This window comes from Podarcis muralis, chromosome 2 (genome assembly GCF_964188315.1).
Source record: "Podarcis muralis chromosome 2, rPodMur119.hap1.1, whole genome shotgun sequence".
In the NCBI taxonomy this organism is placed as follows: Eukaryota; Metazoa; Chordata; class Lepidosauria; order Squamata; family Lacertidae; genus Podarcis; species Podarcis muralis.
Genome location: NC_135656.1, coordinates 29381047 through 29407291, shown reverse-complemented (window position 1 = coordinate 29407291; position 26245 = coordinate 29381047). Strand labels below are relative to the sequence as shown.

General features: G+C 41.2%; 1 protein-coding gene across 4 annotated transcripts in view; it reads left to right on the top strand.

Moving 5' to 3' along the window:
* RPTOR (regulatory associated protein of MTOR complex 1) overlaps window positions 1–26245 on the top strand; it is a 314753-nt gene that overhangs the window by 121392 nt on the left and 167116 nt on the right. For all 4 annotated transcript variants that reach the window (XM_077924087.1, XM_028714738.2, XM_077924086.1 and 1 more), the window contains exons 6-7: window positions 3390–3565; window positions 19433–19492. In XM_077924087.1, the coding sequence (XP_077780213.1) occupies window positions 3390–3565; window positions 19433–19492 (236 nt within the window). The remainder of the gene's footprint in view (window positions 1–3389; window positions 3566–19432; window positions 19493–26245) is intronic.

Here is a 26245-nt window from a genome sequence, read left to right as displayed (position 1 = left end):
CTTGGTATCGGGAAAAGGGAGTTCAAGAAGGCAACCCACTGGAAGTACCTTACCTACAATGTGTTGGCACTTAGGATGCTATCAGATAAGACCAACACTGGAGAACAGATGGTTGACTCAGCAAAACTTGACATCCAGCAGGCCTTGACAGACAAACCCCTGCCTCCACCTTTGGATTTGAACAGAGAGCCATTCCTGCTTTGGAGCATACTCGCTCTAGGGATTTCTCTCAAGGTAAGCTTACTCCATTCCCAATCTAAAGTCATCTTTGGGATGCTGACTGCCAGAGAACAACTTACCATCATCTCAGAAGCACCCTCGGTTCTAATTATTTCATTATCCTCTTTCTTACAGGATCTTTAGGTATCATAGATGAACAAGAAGAACCTGAGAAGTGCACTGTCCTTGAGAAACATGCTGAAGAGGCAGCGCTAGTTTTGCGAAGGAGGCCCACTGACCTAGGTCAGCTAGGCTTAGGAACAGGAAGAAGTTGGATCAGCAGCAGCTTGCCAAGAATTTAGTTAAGACCACTAAGGACACTGGAAATAGAATTGCATAAACTTTTTATGGGCTTGATGACCGAAAACCTCAACAGAGATTTCAGAACTGTCAAGTTTTGACATAGTACGCATGTGAACACATGGCTGAAACCATGGCATCAGCTGTGAGAGAATCTGATGCTGTCTTCAAGAGGTACATGGTACAGAGAGCAGCCTTAAGACTGTATAAAGGTATGCTTCCGTTGTGGAGTGCAGTGTGGGTTACATGACATAGCACTACATGCAAGTTAGCTACCTCCTCACCCAAATCCCATTCTTCAGTTTCAGCAGCATCCTCTTACCACCATTAATCTCCCTCGGAACCTTGCAAAGTTGTAAATGTGGAATATTCACCATAGGAACAAGTCACTTTTCATTGAGTTTCCTTTGTATTACAAGCTTAGTATGGAACAGCACTACTTGTTACTGTTTGAAAGTCAGGTTAAGGAACTATTTAAGTAAAGCTCGAGCAAAGTGTGGTTGGGGTCACTTCCCTAACAGTAATATAAAAGCACATTGCAGAAAAATGCTTAATTCTTTAAGTGAGCCATTATTGTAAGTTATCTCCTTTAAATTGGCAGGTTTAATATTTACTTTTCTGTAACTGCACTGGTTTGTAATATCTACTGCTGAAAAGACCGTGGTTTAAGATGCATTCTTCTTTAAATGTATAGGGGTAATTAGAAGTTTGCTTTTCAAAATAGTTTTATACTGAAAAATATGTACTTTGGTACTTGCGCTGCCTTTACTATTTAAACATGACGAGACCAAAAACATGTATGCAGTCATGTTAATGTGTTTTCTCTCTGTCTGTGGGGCAGGGACACTGATCAAGGGTGAGGAGAAGCAACCAGAGGTGGTGACGCCCACAGCTGACTCTCAAAATTCCCAGTGTGCCCTTGGGCTCAAAAATGTTAGCAGCACTTGGCCTTTGGGAAGCAGGCATAGCCACGTTGCCTAGCTTTGTTTGCTCTCAGTCACTGTTGTATTGTAGTGAATTCTGGTTGGTTGGATGATGACAGCACTGTTACTAGGATAAGAGTCTGTTTTGAACATCAGTATGTGCAAGCTGTTTGACGTTTCTGTTATTTCTGTCTCTCATTGTGGCTCAGCTTTCATGGCAAACAGGGAATGAACCGTTCTCAATTCATACCAGTGATGTCATCCAGACCTTGGGAAGCAATTTCCTGCTTTGGAGTAGTTTCACTATGTTGGCTCTTCTTCTGGTTACTGAAGTGTTAGGGACTTGCTTTGAAATTTCTCCTGTGACCAACTGCTGTGGAGTGTTCCGAAAAAACGTTTTCTTTTTTCCAAGCTGGTTACCATCAAAGGCCCATTTTAAAATTGAGCTTTGAGAAAGGAGCCATACAAACTGCCTACATGCAATCTTAGCAGTTAAAGAAGACCTTTCATTTCTTTTTCTCTCTGTGTATTCATTTTCCCATAAGGATTCTTTCCCTTCTGCCCTGTTCCCTCAGGCATAATGTTTTATCTTCTTGCAATTCTCCTTTTTATTTCTAATTTGCATATGAATATGAGTAAGGGCTAGTTTATACAGACCTTTCCTAGCTAATTAATATTTCTGATCTCCATTGTGGAGGTTTGGAAGCACTATTTCTTCTCACATTTGTAATTTGGAACAATTGCTTCCCTGCAGCCAGAATTTCAACACCAGAAATCCCATGAGATACCAGAAACTTCTTTTTTCACTGTCTCGGAGAGACACTGTGCATCAGATATAGACAGTTTCATGAAAGGCTGTTAAACTGGTTTTCAGTATGGTTTCTTTCTAAGCATTTTCAAATGATGACAGAGAAGTTTTTCTTTCATAATAATTTTCAGCCAATTAATATTTATACTGTGAGCTACTTCAGGTTATAATAACACTGTTCATGAATGAGGTGGTGATATCTACAGTAGTTCATTGAATGGCCAATTTGGTGGTCCAGTCTTTTGTTGAGCATCCTATAGAAACTTGTACTCAAGCAACGTCTTTATAATGGAAATTGGATCAAATTATCATAGTCTCAAATTTAATTTTTTTTTTAAAAAAAACAGGGTGATGAAGGAAAAACGAGTAGAGACGTCATGGATTGGTCTTAGGCATTATGGTATGATGATGGTGCTAGCAAAGAGGGTTCAAAGGATTCAATCCAACTGACTGATCTTTAAATGCTTTCCTCATTTCCCACCTAATGCTTTCTCACCTAATGCTTTTTTTAGGCCTTCGCCACAACAAAATATGCAAAAACAAACAAACAAACCCAAACCCTTCTGTTAAAAGCAAAGTAAAATTAACACTGAATTTATATTTTATTTTGTGATTTATAATATGCTGCTTTATTGTGTATTGTTGTAACTTCATAGTTTATTGTCTATTAGCCAGCTTGGGCACTGAAGATGTGTAGGTAGAATACAAAAATATTATATTAAATAACATACCACTTAAGGCACCTGAACAGCCTGTATCCTAGGCTTCATTTCTAAACCCTATCTTGGTTTTCAGTTGCCCGTGTGGCCAATATAGGCAGAAGTTCAGGCTGTGCAGCTCATGCAGCCACCTTCCTGCAACCACTAAGGTAGTGCCTTTGAGATAAATGACCCGTGCCATGACTAAAGAGTATAGGAAGGCATCCTTTGGATAAGCAGTTACCCTTTGGATAGGCTAGAACTATTCATTTCTGCTTTACAATCTACACCAGTATCATTAGTAATTTAATTGTTGATGAGTTGAATGGTTCTCTGAGCTTTGGCATCTCCTAACTAGTTTTGTTTCCAGAAGATTTTCTAGATACTGGTAGTTAATCAGTAGGAAGACTTAACTGCTGTTTGTTTTAATTTCCTATGAAGGTGGCTGCAATTAACCCTAACCATCCACTGGCTCAGATGCCCTTGCCTCCTTCAATGAAAAATTGCATTCAACTGGCAGCATGTGAAGCCAGTGAGTTGTTACCGATGATCCCTGACCTGCCAGCTGACCTGTTCACATCCTGTCTTACGACACCAATCAAGATTGCACTGAGATGGTGAGTGACTTGTCTGCTATTTGGAGGAATATTGCATGTTCTATGAGCCTTGCCTGTTGGACTGATAGACTTGTTGACCCAAATACTTCAACTGCTCTAAAATATCTCTGCAGTACTAAATTACAAGGATTGAGGTGTTCATCTGGGAGAGTATCTTATTAAGCATACTTTCACCTTCTTGGCTTTGATTATCCTTCTGTTTATTACGTTTTGGATTCTAGCTGGATATTTGGGTTTGCTCAGATTAAGGGACTTACTGTGCTGGAAATTAAAATAGTCTGCCTTTTCACAAATCAGAAATACCATATGGTACAACACAATGTTATATCAGTAGACTATTTTCCAGACAAGCTATAGCGCTGATCCTCAAGTTCTTCCACTTGTGCATATTTCGTTTATTCCACAGGAGGTTTTCAGTGGTACTATGCTTTGAGGATTGGGGTGTAAATCCCATATGTTACAAAAATGCTTCAAATAAGCTAGTTAAGCAATAGCATGGAGTACAAAAATTCGCAGGCATAAACAAAAGAGAAGATAATTTGAAGTGATGTGGCCTTCTGCCGAGGCGGAGAGAGATGAAAGCATATTCTAAGAAGTTTACACTACCAAAACAAGTGGAACACCAGATATCTAATAGCTCTGATGCACAAACAAGTTTAAAGCTTTAGTAAATAGAAAGAGTGTCCAGTGCTTTCTTTTCCTCTTTCTGTTTTTCATGTCACCCTGCAGAATTAAGATTTTTTTTTGTCAGCTCTTCTGCTTTTGCAGTATTTGTGAAATTATTGCAGTTGAGTTGCAGTGGCAGTTTTGTGTGCATATCCTGGCTTTCCACTCTGAACAGCTTTGCACTTTACATGACAAACCCAATTGCTTTTGGTAGCAAACTTTTAAAAGTGTGGACAACAGCATGCATGTATTTTTAAATAGTTGTGGGGAGCTCTGGTCCAGTCAGGATTCCCAGATGGCTATATGCCATCCACACTTACCATATTTTCTCAGGAAATGGTGATGTAGTGCTGGTGAGCATAGAGCAATCAGGTGTGCTGTGTGGAACAGCCCTTTGGTGAAATCTGCAATGTCTATTTTCCTTAGCTGTGAAAGTCCCACATGGTAAGTTGCCAGTCTGCTATAAACAGAAGTTAAAAGCCTTATGCTGCTATGTCTTTATGTTCACTGAACTCAAAATATTTACTGTGAAGTGGTCTTAAGTTCATTTGGGATTTTTTTTTGGGGGGGGGGGAAGTAGTTTGAGGATTAGAATGTTAAGGATGTTGAGGTCCTAAACGCTTTTTAAGGCTGATGTTTTTATTATGTTTTTAGATATGCTGTAAGCCACCCAGAGTAGCTGGGGAAACATAATAATAATAATAATAATAATAATAATAATAATAATAATAATAATAATAATACTATATATTAAAAGAAACCAGTGCTTAGTTGACAAGTCCCAAGAAGAAATGTCAGAGTGTAGCTCGTTCACATGAATTAGTGTATAAACTAGCCAATGTAATGTATGTGCTGTTTTCACCATCGGTGTCAATCGTCCTATCATCTTACATTTCTGTCCTGACTTCTCCAAAATTTGTTTTTGAGGTCTCAGGATTCAAAATGCAGAAATCCATTTATAATACCTGAATAGAGTGGTTGATTGGTATATAATATATAGGTCAGGGTTTTCTTTCACGCTTTCCTATTGCTTTCCTACAATAGACCCTGATAATTTTTATGAAGCCATTAAAAATGATAACACAATTCATATAATAGATATGTGTTAGTCATTGTTCATTATATTAACATTTTATATCAGAAGTTACTAGCCTCAATTGCTTGATATTACTTCCCATATGATGGTGTGGTGCCTCTGAGTACCAGGTGCGGGGGATTTGAGTGGAATAATGCTATTTTAGTTATGTCCTGCTTTTGGACTTCCCATTGGTATCTAGGTGGCCATTGTTAGAACAGAATGCTAGACTAGATGGGACTTTTGTTCTGATTCAGCGAGTTTTTATAATATTTTAATAACAGAACAGTAAACCAGTTGTTTGCTTTCACTTAACCTGTTCAGTAGGAGGTGATTGTCGAGTGGATTGATAGACTATTACCAGCAAACGCTTTTGCCATTTTTACCATATTAACACTTCCTTGAGATGGTTGCTCAGTATCAGTCACTTTTTTGCAAGACTGTTTTTATACACCCCATCCCAGAGAGGGAAATAAACAAGGAACAATAAAATGGGTCTGTGCTTATAAGGAAATCATATATACAGTAATTTTTTTGAAAAGCAATTCTAGAGAGACCTTTTAAGTTATATGATTGATGTATGGGAAATTTTTCTTTTCTGTGAGCAAGTTCTTTGTATAAAGAAGGAAGGAAATTCATGGCTATATTTCTGTGGAACTCAAATAGGATGAATAAAAATCCATCTGGATTTTCTTTCCTCCAAAACCCATATAATTATCTCAAGACTTTTAGTGCACCAAATTAAGCGTAAGTACAAATACAGTTCAGCAAAACCTTTGTCCCTGGTAGAAATCTGTATTTAGTGGCTTCAGTTTAGAAACATAAATATCAATCTATATCCAAAGATGTGGCATAAATGAAATAGCGCCAGAATGTTTTTAAGGAGGGATACTTCTGTGGTAGCCTTGAGTCTGAGAAATGGATTTGCATTTATTCATGTGATTTTGTGATTGATTCTATAATTCTATGGCGGGGTTGATAAGGGTTTGTATCATCTGAAAGATAACACCTCTAGCATCTCAGTGCCTTCAGCAACACTCTAGTACGAAATGAGGTAGTCTTATGGAATATTTTGTTCCTTTTCTGTGTCTTGTTTTGTGGTACAACCTTAATGATATTTATATAACTTCAATTTGCTTTGACATCATTCAGTGAATGAAGAGTGAGCAAATAATACTGTGTTATACATGAGAGCCTGAGTCAATACAGCACAGCAAATAAACCATGACAAATTTTAAGCCTAGTTACCATATTCATTGTTTCTAAGTCTGCAGCTTGTTTGAGCACATTTCTGCAGCTCAAGGAATACATTGGGGAGTTAGATTGTAGCTGGATTCTGCAATATTCAAAACACCCTTAAAGTCTCTGCTTATTTTTCCTGATTTATTATGGATATTGGAGCATTTTGCTTTGTGTTCAATATGTGTGCGAAATGAGTGGTTGTTACATGTTATTGAGGAAGGTAAGGGGGGGATATGTCATAAATTAATTAATTTTTATCTAACCATACTTTTCTGTTAGTGCAATATATTTCTGTTTGCAGAATTGAACTTTTCCCTCTTCTCCTTTCCCCTTTAGCTCCCTGCATGCCATCAAAATCAGTTCTGGAGGATTAGCAGACACTCTGGAGCAGATTTTTTTTGGGGGGGAGGTACGGAGGAGTGGAGAGGAAAGTCCCATTGTGCAAATGGACTTCTGCCCACAGAGCATTGGCTACAACCCACAATGTTGAAGTGAATAAATGAATCTGCTTTTTTTTTTTTTTTTAATGCAACAGATACTGCTTTTCTTTATCCGCTACATTTATCTCTTGTCCTTCTTTCAAAAAATTCAATGCAGGGTTCTTGCTCTTCCCTTCCCTATTTTGACCTTTGAGCAGCTTAGGCTGGGAGAGAGTGACTTTGTCCCTGTCTTACAAGAGGACCCACCAAGAGCATTTTGCCTTTGTTTAAGGGAAGTCTGCTGACTTCCTTCCTCCCAATATGTTTCTGAGCACAATTCAAAGTGTTGTGCTGACCTTTAAAGCCCTAAATTAAGGTCAGCAACCTTTTTCAGCCGTAGGCCAGTCCACCCTCCCTCAGACCATGTCGTGGGCTGGACTGTATTTTTTTTTGGGGGGGGGGGGATGAACGAATTCCTATGCCCCACAAATAACCCAGAGATGCATTTTAAATAAAAGCGCACATTCTACTCATGTAAAAACGCCAAGCAAGGCCCACAAATAACCCAGAGATGCATTTTAAATAAAAGGACACATTCTACTCATGTAAAAATACACTGGTTCCTGGACTGTCTGTGGGCCGGATTGCAAAGGCAATTGGGCCGCATCCAGCCCGTGGGCCTTAGGTTGCCTACCCCTGCCCTAAACAGCCTCGGTCCTGTATATCTGAAGGAGCGTCTCTACCCACATTGTTTAGCCCAGACACTGAGGTCCACCTCTGAGGACCTTCTGGCAGTTCCCTCACTGCGAGAAGGGAAGTTACAGAGGACCAGGCAGAAGGCCTCCTCAGTAGTGGTGCCTACCCTGTGGAATGCCCTCCCATCAGATGTCAAGGAAATAAACAACTATCTGACTTTTAGAAGACATCTGAAGGCAGCCCTGTTTAGGGAAGTTTTTAATGTCTTACGTTTTATTGTATTTTTAATATTTTGTTGGAAGCCGCCCAGAGTGGCTGGGGAAACCCAGCCAGATGGGTGGGGTATAAATCATCATCATCATCAATCATCATCATCATCTTGGTCTTGCTCCCCACAATCCTAAACATTTAGTGCCAGCCTGTCTCAGCATTCACTACAAGAAGCATCAAGGAATGGATCAATGTCAAACAAACAATCCTCCCTCGTTTGTAGTAATCAGTCCTCTTTTGTGCAACTCTGCAGTGAGGTATGTTATTTGTATTGAATGTACCCGTGTATATAACATAATGAAATGTAACTTTTCTTGGAATTTATAAGTTTGGGGTGGTGACGGTGGATCTGTTCTATTTAGTAATTAAGGCCTGGATTGATTGGAGAGAGGAGGATGAAGCTGTTGGCAGAAAAGTGAAATTCCCTCGTATTGATGATAGCAGACTGAATGCTTATTTTTATTTTATGTTATTTATTAATAAATAATTAATAAACCTGGTACATCTCAAAGGAACCAGAAGGTAGGGAGTGCAGTTCCCTTGCCAGTTCTTTCTCTTCCAAACTTGAAAATGCTATAAAAGATTATTATTTGTGTAAGGGAGTTTAACAGCTATTGAGTCAAGCTGCCCACGCTCCAATCTAGGCTTCGTAGCTCACAACCAGAGGCATGGAAAGTGTCTCTGGAAAAGTACTTTTCTGTCCTTGGTATCATTGAACTGCAAAGAAATCAGGTGTTCAGAAAACAGTAAAAATAAATGTACAAACTGGACATTTTTAGGATGGGTAGAGGGGTCATAGTGCGTCTCCCAGATTAATGTGTTCATCTTTGTACGGAAGCCTAGCTTTTATTTTGAAATTGGGCTGTTGTTTTCTGGTGTTGAAAGACATGCAGGGACCGAGTAACACCAAAATGAACTGATTCTGGTAGAGAAAAGCATTCTCTTCCATGTTATGCTACAGGCTCTTAATATTCAGTGCTTTGCAACAGAGTCATTCTCTGCAGGTACGGCTTGCTGTAAGGCTGGAGGTCCATTTACATTTTGCATCACTCTGAGATTAGTATATAAAGATCATTGCTTATCACATGCCTGGATGGCATGCACATTAATAACGTGGGCTACAGACCTTTCAGTAGACATTTCAAAGCATTTGGTGCTAAATTCTCACAGCATAAACTCCATCTCTACTAAAAGTAGGTCACTAAGATACTGCAGTTGTAATGGGTAATAGAGGAATATCCTGCATACCAAGCAGTGAATGAATGTTAAGTTTTGAAATTCCCCTCTTATTAAGTGGAAAGAATCAATCAAAATACTGCTTCCACCAAGCTGTGTGTGCATCCATTTTCCATATAAGCATAACATGCTGTGCTCAAAGAGCTTGAAATTCCAGCGAACTACATAATACGATCCACAAACAAGTGTGATTCATTGATTGCAGGGCTGGGCTTGGATCTTGAGAGATGTGGGTTCACACAGTGTTCTCTTTCTGAGAAAAGACTTTTCTGCTGTTTGTTATTTCTTGTGAAGCTGAAGGGGGCTACAGAAGCTGTGTTTGGCAATGAGTGAATCACCCCCTTCCCATAGTATTCCTTGGATTGGAAGATGGTTCCCCAATGCACCAGGAAATAGCTCAGCTTATTCTGCGTAAATTGGAGTCAACTGTTTCTCCAGTTGACAGATCAGCAGAGTCCATCCCCCACCCTTTTCACAGAAGAAGAAGCGAGTAGACGCAGGTGGAAAAAGGGCTGAAAATTTGCAAGTGGGAGGGGAATTGTTCTTGCCTGGTATTTGAGGCAGACATGAGTAACTGAAGTTTGCATTCTGAACTAAGCAATCATAAAGCTCACAAGTATCTCCAGTTGTGGTAGAAAGAAGATGCCGCTACGTTAGTACCCATGGCTCCTCTTTTACACAACCCAGACCCAGACTCCTGACCTGCACCATGGGGGCCTAACTTCATTTCTAGGTGAAGATGGGGTGGACTCATCAACCCCTTGCTCCTAAGAGGCTTTCCATATATATCTGTATAAAGGTAAAGGGACCCCTGACCATTAGGTCCAGTCGTGACTGACTCTGGGGTTGCGGCGCTCATCTCGCTTTATTGGCCGAGGGAGCCGGCGTACAGCTTCCAGGTCATGTGGCCAGCATGACTAAGCCGCTTCTGGCGAATCAGAGCAGCACACGGAAACGCCGTTTACATTCCCGTCAGAGCAGTACCTATTTATCTACTTGCACTTTGATGTGCTTTCGAACTGCTAGGTTGGCAGGAGCAGGGACCGAGCAACGGGAGCTCACCCCTTTGCGGGGATTCGAACGGCTGGCCTTCTGATCGGCAAGTCCTAGGCTCTGTGGTTTAACCCACAGCGCCACCCGCGTCACGTATATATCTATATAGCTCTCTATAAAATCTTATTTGTTACTTGTTTAGACTAATATCTCTGTTTCTTCCCTTTTAGGTCACAAGTGACACTCCCTCTCCGTCTCCCCCCACCCACCCCTCCCCTCTTTTTAGATGTCTTTCCAGTCACCTAGAATTAATTCTTATTTATCAAAGGTGAATGGCTATTTACAGGCCTAGCTCCTTAGGTAGCAACCACAAGATTTGAATTGCCCAAGGAAGGCAACTGGGTATGTTTTTAGTTGTCTACCAAATTTAGGAGGTGGGCTACTGTTTTTTAGACTAGTGGAAATTGCTATATACTAGTGTGCCTTCAAGAGAAAGCCCATGTTTGACTAAAAACTGCTTTTCAGCACAACTTAATGATGAAAGTGTAACAAGATTGCGAACCGATATCTTTAAGAAGTAATATAAAAGAAGTCATGTGAATAACCAATGATAAATTTTGCAATGTTTCCAGTTGCTATGATTTTGGGCATTCTGAATAAAGTGCTGTTCAGTTTCACCCTGTAAAAACGCTGCAAAACTAGAAAAAAAACCTGCTGAAAAGAATGCTGTTTCCTTTAATAAGCTGCAGTGCAGGCTACAACCCTTGGGACCCAACTTCAGCAAGCTGATGGAGCTTCACCAAGTATAGTCAGCACTGCAGCAAAAAGCAGAATTATGTTTTTCCCCCCATTATACTTACTCACAAGTCCACCCCCTGATTGTTTTATGAGAACTTTAAAATGACAGCCTGAGAGACACCTGTAGGATGTCTTCCCTTTTCAGGATTGTGTAAAATTGCTAGCATCTAATTTGGAAAAGTCCAAAATAACTCCCGCCTCACACTTAATTGCTAAGTGCCAGTAAATGTCTCTGTATGATTTGTTCGCCCCCTGGGTTTATTAGTTCCTGCTTCATAGCATGAGAATAGGAACTTCTTTAACATTATAAGAAATTGAACTTACTCCTATAAACTTTTATCAAACTTCTATGAAGAAAGAGCAATGGCATGCATATGATAAGAGATAAGCAAAGCTTTGTTACTTTTTTAGAGAATATTTCAAAACGAGGTATACATATCAACTTTTGAAGAAGTAACTACCAAGGCAAAATGAATGAAAACTTGATATTCCCCTTCCTAAACAGGAGATGGCAAATTTTCAAAGGAAGATTTTATCTACAGCAATTGCCTTGAAAAGAGTAGTTTGTGAATATCCAAGGGCAATGATTAATATTGGCGGGGAGGTGGGGGGCAGAATGGAAGTGAAAGGACATGGGTTTGGGGTTTTGTTTTCATTTTGTTTTTTAGTAGAATTGAGCCAAATTTTCTTTAGTATCGATTTTTGCGACAAAATATGCATGCTTGATGAGGTAGAACCTTTTGTGGAACAGCAAAGCAAACTGAACAACAAAGGTGTTTCTCTGCTTTTTACACCTCCGGAGAACAGTGCCCGCAGCACACATTTTATGGAAGCTCTCAGACTTTTGGAGCAAAGGAACTGAAGCTCCCCAACTGAACTAAGCCTTAAAATGAGTCCCAGTGCATAAATCCACCCCCAGCTTATCTGACTTGGTAACATTCCCATTCTTAGCCCTGCAGGTATTAGCATGAGTTGAGGGAAAGGGTTACGGAGGCACAGCTCAAACCATCACATTTTACTCTCCTCTTCTATTATGTTCCCAAATATTTCTGTCTTCCCCTTCCCTCCCTCACCCTGTTGTACTTCCTTTCACCTACTAGTATTGCATTTTGTCTCCATTTCCACTTCCTTTTCCTTTTCCTCTCTTTTTTCTGCCCCGTGTCACCTTCTCTGCCACTTTAATTCACCTCTCCATGGCCCTTGCCCCTTCCTCATGTCAGCTTGCCTGAAATCAATATGAACAGGAAATCTGGGACAGTTCATCTCTCAGGACCTTATACTGTTGATTGTTCCTCTGTTGGGTGAAATTTGAAGGAACTCCTAAGATTCTTCCACACCGAAGTAACATATAGTTGTAGTTCCATAATGATAAGTTTGTTTTAGTTTGTGAAGTCTTGCCATTTTACCATTCAACATCCCTGCCCCCACTCCAGATCAACTCTGATAGATTAAAGTTGCAGTGCTGTGTACACTTACATGAGAGTAAGTTAGAGGAAGTCCTTGCACTGGCTTCTGCTAGCCAGGCTCACAAGTTGAATTTGAGCTGAGTTTCAGCTCAATTCAATGTTTTCAGGATTTTGGACTGGTAATATAGGACATAATCCAGCCACGTTTAAGCATATCTACAGGATTTTTTATTTGTGTGCAATGCTGTATGTGTAGAACTTTTCCCATTTGGGCTGAATTTGACAGTCAGGAGAACATGAAGATTATTATAAGCTCTGTGTTATCTTAGTTTTCAGTTGCTGTTTTGTTAAGAGGGAAATTTTATTGGGATTCAGAATAGAGACAAATAAGATCCATGTATATATGTGCAAGAGAAAAGATACTTCTTCCCCTCCTTTCCTGCTGATGCTTTTTGATTATGAAAGGCCTACCAGCAGTGATAGGTTTGTGCTGAGTTTTCTAGTCCTGTTTAAAATTCTTTGCAGCTCTGCAAGAACCCAGGATTAGCTGATTTCTCCTTTTACTGGCATTATGGAAGGAGAGTCGGGGCTTGGCTTTGTGCCACTAGGCAAGTTGAGATTCAAAGCTCTGCAATAACATCAGCTTCAGACCTCTTTAATGACTGGTTTTGGAAATGATACATGTGAGGACATTTTGCATGGTAGAGCAGTATAAAATGTACTTGAGCGGGCTGTTTAACTCCTAAGCACTGCTTCTCTCAGCATGATTCCATATCCCTGTATTTTTAAAGGGCGTCAAATCTGCGTAAGTTGTCACTTCTGATTAAAAGGGAAAGGGAGCTTATGCTGCCGTTATATTTTATCTTTTCTTCTTTGGTGGTGCAGTGAAAATTGGTAGCTTGTTTTGTCTGCGTTTTGCAAATATATGGTGCAAAACCTTTTTTTCAAAAAAAAAAATCATGCAGAAATCTCGGTAGTGGCGCCCTCCCTGTGGAACGCCCTCCCACCAGATGTCAAAGAGAACAACAACTACTAGACTTTTAGAAGACATCTGAAGGCAGCCCTGTTTAGGGAAGCTTTTAATGTTTGATGTATCACAGTATTTTAATATTCTTTTGGAAGCCGCCCAGAGTGGCTGGGGAAGCCCAGCCAGATGGGCGGGGTATAAATAATAATAATATATTATTATTATTATTATTATTATTATTATTATTATTATTATTATTAATTAAGTATAGGTTTCTGGTCATCAAAAAGAACTTGTTGGGATCAGATGTAAAGGCGGATTACTTAACTGGACCAGCCTCTAGACATATAAAAACTGCAGAATTCTTCAGTACTGTACTGTGGTCAGAGTACTTGTAAAGGTAAAAAAATATATATATTAGTTCAAATTAAATATGTTCCATTATTCATGTTACTAACTGGAATGACTAGCTGTAAACCATGATTGGCTATAAACCACAGCAGGCCACCTGAACTATGGGGTAGAAAAGAGCAGTGGTTATGGTAGCAGGTGGGTGGGAACAGAAACCATAGGTAAGTTTCCTTGCTTTGATACAAAGTGATTTGCCTCTCATAGCTTTTGTTGTATTTATCATCACAGAAAAACTGTGAAATAAAATTGGCTGATAGACAGAAAGCACATTCATACATAATACTAAGCCTAAAATCCTGGTTTAGTAAGCAAGGGTATGCATGAAACTATGTAAAGGTACACAGAGCTCCTTTGAAGCCTCTTTGCTCTTCCCTTTGCATGAATGGTTAAACAAGCCTGGATTCAGCACTTCACCATAGCTTCCCATTGCATGTTAACCCAGAGCTGTGATTGTTGTTGAGAGACAATGGAGTGCACCTCCAGGGGTGAAATTGAGCTACTGGAGAATCACAGCGCCCACTGTGTCTGCAGATACTGGTAACTCGTAACTGCTGTCTCCTGCATTGTTTTCACTGCATTAACAGCACCGAAGTGACCTCTCCAGGACACACACCTGGGCATTGTGTATGGAAGTCCTGGGCTGACCAGACAGCAAGACACCCCCACCTCGGCCTTGGTTGAAATGAAAGCAGAGAAATACATTTGGCAGCAACTTGGTTGCAGGAGTTGCTGAAAGGAGGTGTGCACGACTCCATCCTAGGGACTCCACTCCAAATTTGTGTAGTGTTTACTTCTTAGCCCTTTCTTCTCCCAAAGATGTCCCACCATGCAGTGGATATAGATTTTTCCTCAGGGTTTACTCCCGAAGCCTTTCTCATGAATGGGTATAGCTGCAAGGCAAGCAGAGGTTTAGGGTAGGCTTCCTCAACCTCGGCCCTCCAGATGTTTTGAGACTACAATTCCCATCATCCCTAACCACTGGTCCTGCTAGCTAGGAATCATGGGAGTTGTAAGCCAAAAACTTCTGGAGGGCTGAGGTTGAGGAAGCCTGGTTTAGGGTCAGAATTTTCCTTCTCCTAGGTGACTGCCTCCCCAGGCTGATGAGTTCCATCTGCTCCACATTTCCCTCTACAACATGTTCCTTCTCGACCATTGGACCCTCTATTGTTTTCATCCGCTCAATCCACCGGAACTTGTCTTCGCATGCAGGGAAGTCCCTAACTCACTGAGGGCTTGAAACCCATCAGCTACCCTCACCTGGTTTAGCCAGCCAGTCAAAGCCACTTCTTGGGGTGTGGCTGCTGTTACGTGCTGGTGGCTTCTTGGAACCACAGGTGACAGCTGAGTGCAGAATGGAGACCAAAGGTGGACAACCTACCGCAGGAGTACGATGTGTCCCCCACCAGAGGTACTACCCCTCCCCTAACACCCTATGACCAATGACTTAAAAATAAAGCAGGATGTCAAGCCATGGTTTTAAGTTGACTAACTATCCTGACTTATTTTGAAGCTGTTAACCATAGTTTCCAGGCACACATTTAACAGGAAACTATGCTTAAATGCTGAATTCTATGGTGGGAGGAACAAAGTAGCTGTCATCTGGTGTATGCCAATCATTCATATCCTGCTTTTGCATTGTGGGCAAAAGTGTACTGCATCTTCCCCAAAAGCTTCATTGTGGAGTAGAGATTTGAACAAAGAGGTTCTGATTTCAACCCTATCTATATATTTTACTCCTGACCCTGCTCTCTGTCTCTCTGTCTCTGTCTCTCTCTCTGTCTCTCTCTCTCCTTCAGTACTTTGACTTTTACTATTTTCTTCTTCTTTTAACCAGCCCTATTTCCCTATAGCCACATACTGATGACTAGTAAAAAGAAGCATTTGGAATTTAATTTTTGCTGAGTGTCTGCATTTTAAAGTACTCTAGATAAGTGGTCTGAAAGGCAAGTTCTACATTTCATTTCATTTCGTGTACTGTTTAAGAAGTTTGAAACAAAAACATTGCCAATATTGGTTTTTATCCTGAGGCTTTTCTGAGTGCTATCTCTGTGTGCCTTCCAAGTCACCCATGTTTACCACGATATTTATACAACACTTAGACCTTTTTTTTTATCTCCTCCTGTCATGCTAGCACATCATTGTTTTATTTCATAGCTGGTTATTTCAGAAGTAGCTATGGATGAAGAAGGAACACAAGAAAAGTGTTTTGTCTTTGTTATTCTTGAGAGAAAATGCAGGGTGTCCCTAACAGAGTGGCAGGTATAAACTAGTTTGCCATGTGGAGATTTAGTCTGGAGACAGCAGGGGCTCATTAAAGGAGAGCACTAAGAGCATTTCCTCCACTAATCTATTCTGAAGTATGATAGCAGACCTGTGGCAGTTGCAGCCCTCTGAACATGAAAGCTGCGAGTGCTTGCTGAGTTTGTGCCATTATGCTGAATACCATGGTGAACTGACTATGCCCCAGAAAGGGTGTTTTCCTTACTAATCAAAAGCAGAGTGACCTGATTCATTATTATGTTTCCTTCAAGAAGCTGAAAGCCCCCTTGAAATTTCTGAAGTCAGCTTTATTTACATCCTGCTCATACGCTTTTGTTCAGTGCCCTAGAGGGGCAGAACAAAATGACAGCTTTTTAGTGTGCAGAGTTTGTGTGAAAATATCATTGACCCCACATGTGCACCATAATTTGAAAGAAAGAAAGAAAGAAAGAAAGAGAGAGAGAGAGAGAGAGAGAGAGAGAGAAAGACCAAATGATGCACTTGACACATTGTCACTTTCCCCACTCCATTAGGTACATGGGAGGCCTGCCAAAGCTGAACCAGCAAATCCTAATCAAAAGCCTACTGAATCGAGGTATAAGTTTTGGTAGCTCATGACAAGGGCTGTCTGGATTGAGGCAGGTGGCTGCCGTTCAATCCTGAGGCCTAGGAGGTATAGCTTGGAAGAGGCTGCAAGGGCCCTAATAAAAGAGAATGGAACTATGGCGGCCAGAAACTGTTGTACCCCTTTAAGGCCATTCCATCAGATTTCAAAAGATAAGCTGAGCGAGTTAAGATTTGGTGACTGAAGATTTCCATGGAAATACTATGTTCCCGTTGAGTCATTGACCATCAAGTAGCTGGTCTTTAACATTTGCCAGTGCCTATAGCTGCATATCAATTAGTACATCCTTGTCAACGTTGCAGCTAAATTTCAGGACACTGAACATGCATCATTTGTGATCCTTGCCAAAGGTTACCTACATTATTTTGCTTGGTAATCTTCTCTGTAGAGAGTGGTAGGTTGAAGGCAGAAATTTAATGGATGGTGTTAGAGGAAAGCATGGATTAGATGGATGCTGGTACTGTGGAATCAGAAACCAATCAAGGAAAACTATAGGCGTGGACACAGGAAGCTGTCTTCCTGTGTCCACGCCTATAGTCCATTAGTCCATTTAGCTCAGTACTGTTTACACTCACTGGCAGCACCACACTAGGATTCCCCCCAGCCCTTCCTGGATATTGAATATGAGACCTTCTGCATGCATAGCAGATGCTATTCCACTAAGCTATGTTCTCTTCCCTAAATGGATGTGACTTGTTGTAGCAGCCAGCCTTGGTTCTTCCTAGCCTCACTACTCATTTGTCTGCATCCTATCTCTCTTTCCTCTCCCAGTTTTGGCTGTCAAAAACAAAACATAAATTTTCTTTTTTTCCCAAGAAATGTGTATAAATATAGCTAAAGACATAAGCAGTGTTCAAAATTAGCCAGGTGCAAGGCACATTTTGTGTCTGGCACGGGTCCAAATGTGACCACGCAGAGATCTCTGGATGCCAGGCTGGTGACTGGGGAAAGCAAAATGTCACTTAGAGAAGAATCTGAAATATTTTTCCTTGAAGCTTGAATTTGTTTTACTTTGGATTTTTTTTATTTATTTTGAGATTTGAGATTTGTTGTTTAAAATACTACTACTAGTAGTAGTAATAATAATAACAACAATAGCCACTGGGTGGGAAGTGGTGCCTAGAAATTCCATTGTGGTGACTGCAACTTAGGTTTAATGCGCCATATGGAGATTAGCTTATATATCTGAGTTTCTAACACTGGACATAAGAAACAAAATAATATGGTGAAAGATGCACATGGATAAGAAAATTAAAAGACCCTATCATGTATACTGGTCACCACTGCACTCACAAAAATGCTTTATAGCATTTCAAGGTCAGCCAGATGAGAAGGAAAATTGGAAGGGTATGGAATATATAGTCAGAGCGGGTGATATATAGTCAAAGCAGGGACAATATATTATGCATTAATGCAAAGTAGATACACACTTTTATAATGTACAGAAATTCATACATCTGATGACAGAGAGGCTGCCACTTAACAATTTTTTTGTCTTCTGCACAGGAATGGCATTGGCTTTATGTTTTGTAAAGCAGTTAGTGCATGACTAGTGTAAAATAAACACTAAAGAGCAGAAGTAATGCTCTGATTGCTGCATTTACGGTGAAGTGAGAAATCAATATGTATATTGTAATGCAATTAGGTATTTGGCAAAGGTGGTGAAGCCACTGGCAGTATTTGGCTAAGCTGCCCTAACATCAAACACACACAAAAGGTCTGAGCAGACAGAAGGGTCTTTATCATAGTTTTGATTCTATGGAGATGGAGGGATGTGGCAAACGAAAGGAAATAAAAGAAAGCATGGGTCTTGGAAAGGTAGAAGATGAAGGTTGAGTTGGCAGCAGGCGAAAGGAAGCTGGGAAGCTGGTAGAGCAATGGAGAGCTGGAACCAGCTTGCTTTGTGCTTCTGCTAAACCCTGAAATTTGTTTTCAGGCTTTAATCCTGGAGAATATGAAGTGAGACTAGATGAATGTGACCCTGAGAAGGTTCAGAATTCATCCCTCTCACCATTGAATGAGGTCCTCTTGGTAACAGTTTCTGTTTCCATTTGGGCTTGAACCCGGACATTTTTTTTTGTACTGGCTGGAAGAAGTGCTCTAGAGTAGTGAGGGCATCAGAGAAAGGCGCAGGAGGGAGAGACGAAGTTCATATTGATTTGAAACAACTTGCCAAATCTTTGGCCAGAGGCCATATCTTACGTGTTTTTTGCTTGAGTGAGTCATTTGGAAGCATCTGTTCACTCCCAGTGTGGTGCACTGTCGTCTGGACTGAATAGGTTAAACTGTTGAAATTGGAGGGAATAATTACAATAAATGCTCTATTGGTCCCTTCCCAGCAAACTCTTCTATGAATGGAGGTGTTTTAGCAAAGCATTTCTTTATTGACTCATTCCCCAGTGCTTCTTCTTTCAGCATCTGTTCTCTGGGGAACTCCAGCTACCAAACCACATTACTCTATTAGTTCAGTTTTATTCAGTGCTTTGTCCATGCTCCCTAGAAGTTGTGGCAAATGACCAAAACTTTCTCCTCCTCTTGCTGTCCCTCCCTCTTCCAAACTTGTCACTATGGTAGTTGAAGCACATAGGCTTGACACTAATGATGGAAACCACTGCAGAATCACAAGTGCAGCAAATGCTCCTTCCTGCTATGCTGTAGCAAACTTGTTTTGTTTTGTTTTGTTTTTACGAAAGCATTCTAATAATGAGAAACTCAATTACTGCCATGGAACCTTTTGGGTAGCCTGTCATTATAGGTTTAATTAGCGTGATTTACTTATATACTCTCTCTTTTTCCATCTGCAGGTTTTGCATGCAGAAGAGTGTGAGACTGGTACCGGGAGTCACGCTGGATTTAATAGAGAAGTAAGCACGATTTCGGAGACCTTTAAAAACTTCTTATTTGCCCAACTTTACTTTTTCCAGTTTATTTAACTGGAGATTCTCAGGTTTCTTGGAGTGTGTCCATCCATCCCATATGGCTGTTTCGTCAAAGCAACCTCACAAATACAAAGGCTGTTTTTGTAGCCAAAGGGCAGTCCCCAAAGGTCTGACACATGCTTATTTATTTTCTGAAAGGGGCAGGGACATGAGCCAAAGCAGAGCTAGGTATTCTGAGACTAAGTAAAATAAAGAGGAAGAGATAAGCCTGATACACACCACAGTTGTGTTTCTCTGTTGTAAGGCTACATTTTGCAGTCAACGTGTGGTGGTGGTGATCTGTGTGTTTTGGCCTTCAAGAAGAGCTAGGAACCACAGCACAGCTACAGGGGTGATCCCTACCCACCTCTGCAGTCATTACCAGTATTCTTTTTGGAGGGTGGGCATAATTATGCATGGGCAGAATTGAAATGCTTTGCCAAGAAACCCTAAGACACCACAGTTGCTCTATCCCTCTTTTCAGTTCTCTTTATTATTGCAAAAAGGAAATGTGACTGAGAGGCGTGGTCTTCTTTTATCTGTATTTGCCCTCGCGGATGGCACACTTGTTTTGGACATGTGCTACGGTTCTATGTTGGACAGCTCTTTGGACGGCCTTTTGTCAGCGGAACAGGGACCAAGGCAATCTTAAGTGATTTGCAGCTCCCAACAGCCCCAACACCACCTCTCATGCTGCTGCAAAGGGTCTCACGGACTTCTGGAGCAAAGGTTCCCTGGAGGTGGCTGTGGGAGGGGAGGGAGAACCTCTGAAATTTGCCTCTGTCCCTGTTGTGCTAAGGCTCTGCCTAGATCCAAGAGCTTTTTGTCAGCAGAGGGGCACCGATTGAATACAACCCATTAAGCCTTTTGGTAGGAGAGTTTCCTAGTGCTATGGTAGCAGAAGGATTGTTTATTTGGCAACATCACTTTATTGTGTCCTGAGTATTTTTAAGGATGGTGCCTCTCTTTGGTGAATGTGGTGAGTGACTAGCCATCCTTCCAGGTTTGTATCTGCTGCATCCAAAGGCAAATGAATCCCACAAGAAGCTCCCTCTGTGGCATCAGCTTGGATTTGGCACAGCAAAACTACCCACAACCTTCCACCCTGACCGGCATAAGATCCAGGGCTTGGTATACATTGGCTTCCCCCCCTTAGAGCACATGGCTCCTCAGCCAGGGTTAGCATTGTTCAGTTAGACTACCTTGGACTTATCAAATGCACAGAGATTCAAAATTACATACGCTACCTTGTTTGCAACTTTAAGGTATTTGTCGTTTTATGTTATTACTGCAAAGTATAGCTCAATACAACATTGACCTTTTTTTAAAAAAAAGTGAAGCTACTATTTGTTGGAGGCTTAAACAACGCTCATAGAAGAGGTTTAAGAAAATTGAATATTTATTATTGTTGTGTGCATTGACTTTTTTAAACACAGAACTTAAAAGGGTCCATGTTGACATTAAGGAATTTGTACAAGAATTTTGCCGAAGTTTCTGCTTGCCAATAAATTGATTTTGGTGGGGTGACGTTGTGTTTCCCTACCACATTTCTTTTAGACTCTGGAAAATGGCCAGCCTTTAAAGTACGCAAAGGTGCCTGGAAAGTGTTAAGTAGTGAGATAGTGCAGTGTTAGTACTTTCTGAAAGCTTGGGTTAAGAAAAGCTGATATTACTGGCACTGCAGCATGCCTGCAGATGAATATGCATTGATAGAGCTCTGCCCTTTATCCAGTACTGGAGTAGCATGGCATTGCCGGAGGCCTAATGAAGTGCACTGGCATAGATCATGATGTGGGTTGCATAGCTGCAGCAACGCACAAAAGGAAGTTTGCACTGTGCTTGCTTAAGCAACGACTCTTTTCAGCCACTGCAATCATTCTCTCTTATAATGTCTAAAATTCCTCCTGCATCTTGACTATCTGCCAAAAACTTGTGAAAAGACAAACAACAGCTTATTCTTTTGCATCGGTTAGCTGCACTCTTTTGGGCTCTGTAAACCTACCATCCAAGCTGCACGGTATCATAAAAACAGATACTTTCCCATTTCAAGGCAAGCTGACAAAAAACAGATATGGTTTTCTTTCCCCAAAGATGGTTCGGTTTATGCAACCCTGACCTGGATATGAAAGGGTTAAACTAAAACCTTCCGCATGTGCATTTTTGCAATGTTCCTGTAGGTTGCTTTGGTGCAGAAAGAGATGGGCTCTTTTGAATCTTGGTTCAGTGATGATTTGCACCTTTTCTCCTTATACTTCTATTTTGTATGGAAGTACAGTTGAGTGGGAGCAATTAATAAGAGATAATTTGATTTTCAATATGTCGTTCCCTTAGAAGCATTTCTTGTCAAGCAAGATAAATGGGAAGAACATATTGTGGACTCATTTAGGTTTCTGATGTGCCTCTTCAAAAGCAATTAGTATCCCCGCACCCACCCATTCCACCTATCAAGGCTTAAATTTTGTAGCAAAGACACCTAAATGCATTATAATTGTAATGAACAGGGGTGCAGGTGCATGGGCATAATTGAAATGCTTTGCCAAGGATTCCTAAAATACAACAGTTGCTCTAGCCCTCTTTCAGTTCTCTTTATTACTGCAAAAAGAAGATATTCACAGCAGAATTTGGCAGCTAATGCAAAATACCACAGTTTTCAAAGAGTTTCTGCAGGAAATAGCTGTGACTGCAACACAATAAGCACCAAGTCTCAGCAGCCGGCCCAAATCTTCCAAGACTCAGTAGCTTCGTAGCAGATAACTGGCTAGAAATAGCAGATATTTCTAAAGGGTAGTCCAAACTTTCCTGGCAATTTTCTGCCACAAAAATTGTGCTTCTAGTTTTCCCGTCCTTTCTTCTACCGCATCTGACACTGTCCTGTCACCATTCTCATTCAGTTTAAAAGATTTACAACAAAGTAATATAATTGAACAAGCATGTTCTTGTTGCATAATTTAGTTCCTTGCATTACACAATCTTCTGGGTTGTTGTTTTTGAGTGTGACATTAGAAGGTTTTGTTGAAGATTTCCACTTTAGATCATTGTTCTTGGTTTTCTAGTTAAGAGGATTCTCCAGAGTTGCAGCCACTGGCAGGCCGTCTTAATTGGTTTACCATTGCTATTTGAGATAGAGCCAGTATGCAGGACTTGTTAGAGTGCAGGACTAAGATGTGGGAGAACAGGGTTCACATCCCTACTCAGTTATGAAGTTCGCTGGGCCTACCTCACAGGGTTCTTGTAATTATAATATGGGAAGGAGGGGGACCATGTATGCCACTTTGAGCACCTTAGAGGAAAGGCAGAATATAAATGTAATACTAAAATAAATAACAAATGTGGACCAACTTAAGCCTTGCAACAATCTACTTTGTGTTTGACTTCAACCTCAACTGAGCCAGCAACAATTTAGCTGATCGGGGGATCACAGTCATTCACAACTGAAACTGCATCTTTGAGCCATTCAGAGTGATGCTGAAGTTTGTAATGGAATACAAACCTTGGTGAGTCACTGCCTTTAACTTCAGGGCTTGTGACTACGAAGTACTACTTGCCTCCACATGTGGCTGCTCCTATACTACAAAGTTGAGTGGATATCTTTCTTTTGGCACCCACAACATCAGAGCTAAGTTGGGTGGTTACAGAGCAGTGGGCCTTCTTGGTAGTGGCACCCTGACAGTGGAATGCTGTCCCTAGGGAGCCTTGCCTGCCTCCTATTTTGATGTCATTTCAGCACCAAGCAAAGGCTTTATTACCTCCTCCCGCTGGCGTTTTAATCCTCTGTACATGGCGTTTCCGTGCGCTGCTCTGGTTCGCCAGAAGCGGCTTAGTCATGCTGGCCACATGACCCGGAAGCTGTATGCCGGCTCCCTTGGCCAATAAAGCGAGATGAGCGCCGCAACCCCAGAGTCGGCCACGACTGGACCTAATGGTCAGGGGTCCCTTTACCTTTACCTTTACATTGCTGTCTTTGTGCTCCATTTGTTTTTCATTCTGCTTGCTTTTAAAACCGCTCTTGCTGTGGTGTGTGAATGATTTTGTTTCTTCGGTAACAATTTTAACTCTTTGTAAGCTACCCTCATGACCTATTGAAGGCTGATGTATACATAAAACAATAAAATAAAATAAGCAGATTGTTTCCATGGTACCTTTCTGAGACAGAAGGAAAAAAGGAAGGGGGGACGACTGCCAGACCTAGCACATTGGTGTTCTGGATTCCAGGATATTTGCTTCAACCAAGAAACAGCTTAGGACTCGGAGCATAAGGGCAACCATAATTTCCCTGTAGCCTTGGCACCCAGGGATTGTTCTCTGTATCTGGATTGTTTGCTACTGCCACCACCAGCGCTCATGGAGTAGAAGGTCTATCCTCCTACCCCCAGGATGGGTGTGTGTGTGAAGATCTCCCTCTCTGTAAATGGCATTGGGCACTAATTTGCCCTAGCATCACCATTCTGAGGTTGGAAGGAAGGAAGAAACTGGCACCCCACCAGGAATTCATTGGCAGTCGACCCTATAGACCACAACTAATGCTGTGCACACCTCTAAGAATGCCAGTGAAGATTGGATTGCCCTATCTAAAATGTCAAGTTCTGCCTTGCTGATTTGCTCAAGTAGATCTCTGTCGAACAATTTGTCCATTTCGTTCCAGAACAAGTTCCAAAATGGAAAGCTGTCACCTTAATGGCTTTATCTACTTCAGTATCAGTAAATCTTCAGTGAATAGTGCTTGACAAAAATGAAGCTGTGTCAGACTTGTGCAGATTTTCAAGTGGAACCGTACTGCCATCTGAGATTGAAGGGGTAAATTAAGAATAGGGCCCATGCCTGGGCCGCTGTACCCAGTTTGAGCCCTGTGCCAGACCTCTTCACTAGCCCTGCCTTTGGAGCATTCCTTTTTACTGGAGGGCATCTAGAAAGTAGGGTAAAATGCATTTTAATGGACTAGGAAATTTTAAAAACCGCATTTACAAGTATACAAGAGCTGTATGTCTGTGATGCATTCATACTTAGTTGCACAATTAAAGGTTTATATGCAAGCTGCATGTGTATGTGAGTGCATCTCTATCCCCTGTGCATCCACAAAGCCAAGAAAACGTTTGTTCACCCTTGCAGACTGGATGCTTGTAATAACATGATCATCTTCTCATGCAGCTTTGGAAGCCCAGCCATAACTGTTCTTTCTTCAGTATAAGAGAGCTTTCAAATTCACAGTGACTTAGATGAAACACTGTTTTTCCACCTATCATTTTGACAGCCAGTGTGCAATCTGTACCCATTGGGTAATATTTGCATGAAACACCAGAAAAGGGTAGGAAGGTCAGGCAGAAAGTGGAAAATAGTCATTCCCCCTATTGCCCTCCTTCACTCCCAAAGCAGTGTGCTGAGAATGTATTGAGTGGCTTGGCAGATGAGGAAGAAGAAGAAGAAGAAGAAGAAGAAGAAGAAGAAGAAGAAGAGGAGGAGGAGGAGGAGTTTGGATTTGATATCCTGCTTTATCACTACCCGAAGGAGTCTCAAAGCGGCTAACATTCTCCTTTCCCTTCCTCCCCCACAACAAACACTCTGTGAGGTGAGTGGGGCTGAGAGACTTCAAAGAAGTGTGACTAGCCCAAGGTCACCCAGCAGATTCATGTGGAGGAGCAGAGACGCGAACCCGGTTCCCCAGATTACGAGTCTATCGCTCTTAACCACTACACCACACTGGCTCTCAGAACAGAACAACCCTTCCATTTATCTTCTCCCTTTCCCAATTCTATATGAACACCATCTGAGAAATTAGCTGTGAAGTTTTTGACTGGGTAGATCAATATTCAAAGCAAGCACAGGACTTATGAATCAAAACAATCTTACATGGAATGTTTTGTCTACTCCCAGCTGTGCTCTGCAAGAAAAGAACTGGATTGGTCTGCTGTTGGATACCTAGACCTGGATTTGATACTGCATGACCTGCACAGCACAGGCTAATCTATATAACAGAGACTGCTTGTTGCTTAGTACAAATCCTGCCCAGACTGACTGAAGCTGGCAGGGTAAATAAGGCTTCTTGGTAATGACAGATTATGTGAGAAAAGACAAAGAGAAATCTCTTTGGCTCGCCACATTTGAAAAAGAAGATTGCTGCTAAGTCAGGCTTGCAAATCTGTTTGGTAAAGTAAATAAGAAAAGAGGAGAGTGACTGCAGCTCTTTCATTTGTCTTGGGGACTGCTTTACATATGAACTTTGGCCCTTAACTTAAAAGCTGTGTAGATTTTTCAGGCTTTGTTTCTCTTATGCCACCACTGAGCACATCAGAATTCATTTTTCCTGCTGTTTGCAGCATGCTTCATGTATTTTTCATCACAGTAATCTAGGTCGCATACTGCATGCTCTGCACTGGTGTTTTATTCTGATGGTTCCAACAAATTTTTCTTTGCAATCTGTATTTCAGACTGTAGAATTAAAAGTATGTGCTGTTAAATAACTCATAAAGCTGAGCATGGCTTGAGGGAGAAATGCCTGCAATCCTGAAATAATCTGCTTTTATAGGCAAATGATTCGTACATCCCTCTTTCTTGTCTTGTGATTGAGGAGTTCAGCCAGCTCAGGGAAGGTTTTCCCAATAACCATTAGTTGGTTTCAGTAATCATATATCTCAGTGAGACAGCAGCTTCTGCTTCCCCATATTGGGCAGGATGTGAATCGTTTGCTCAAAAGTAAGTTGCACC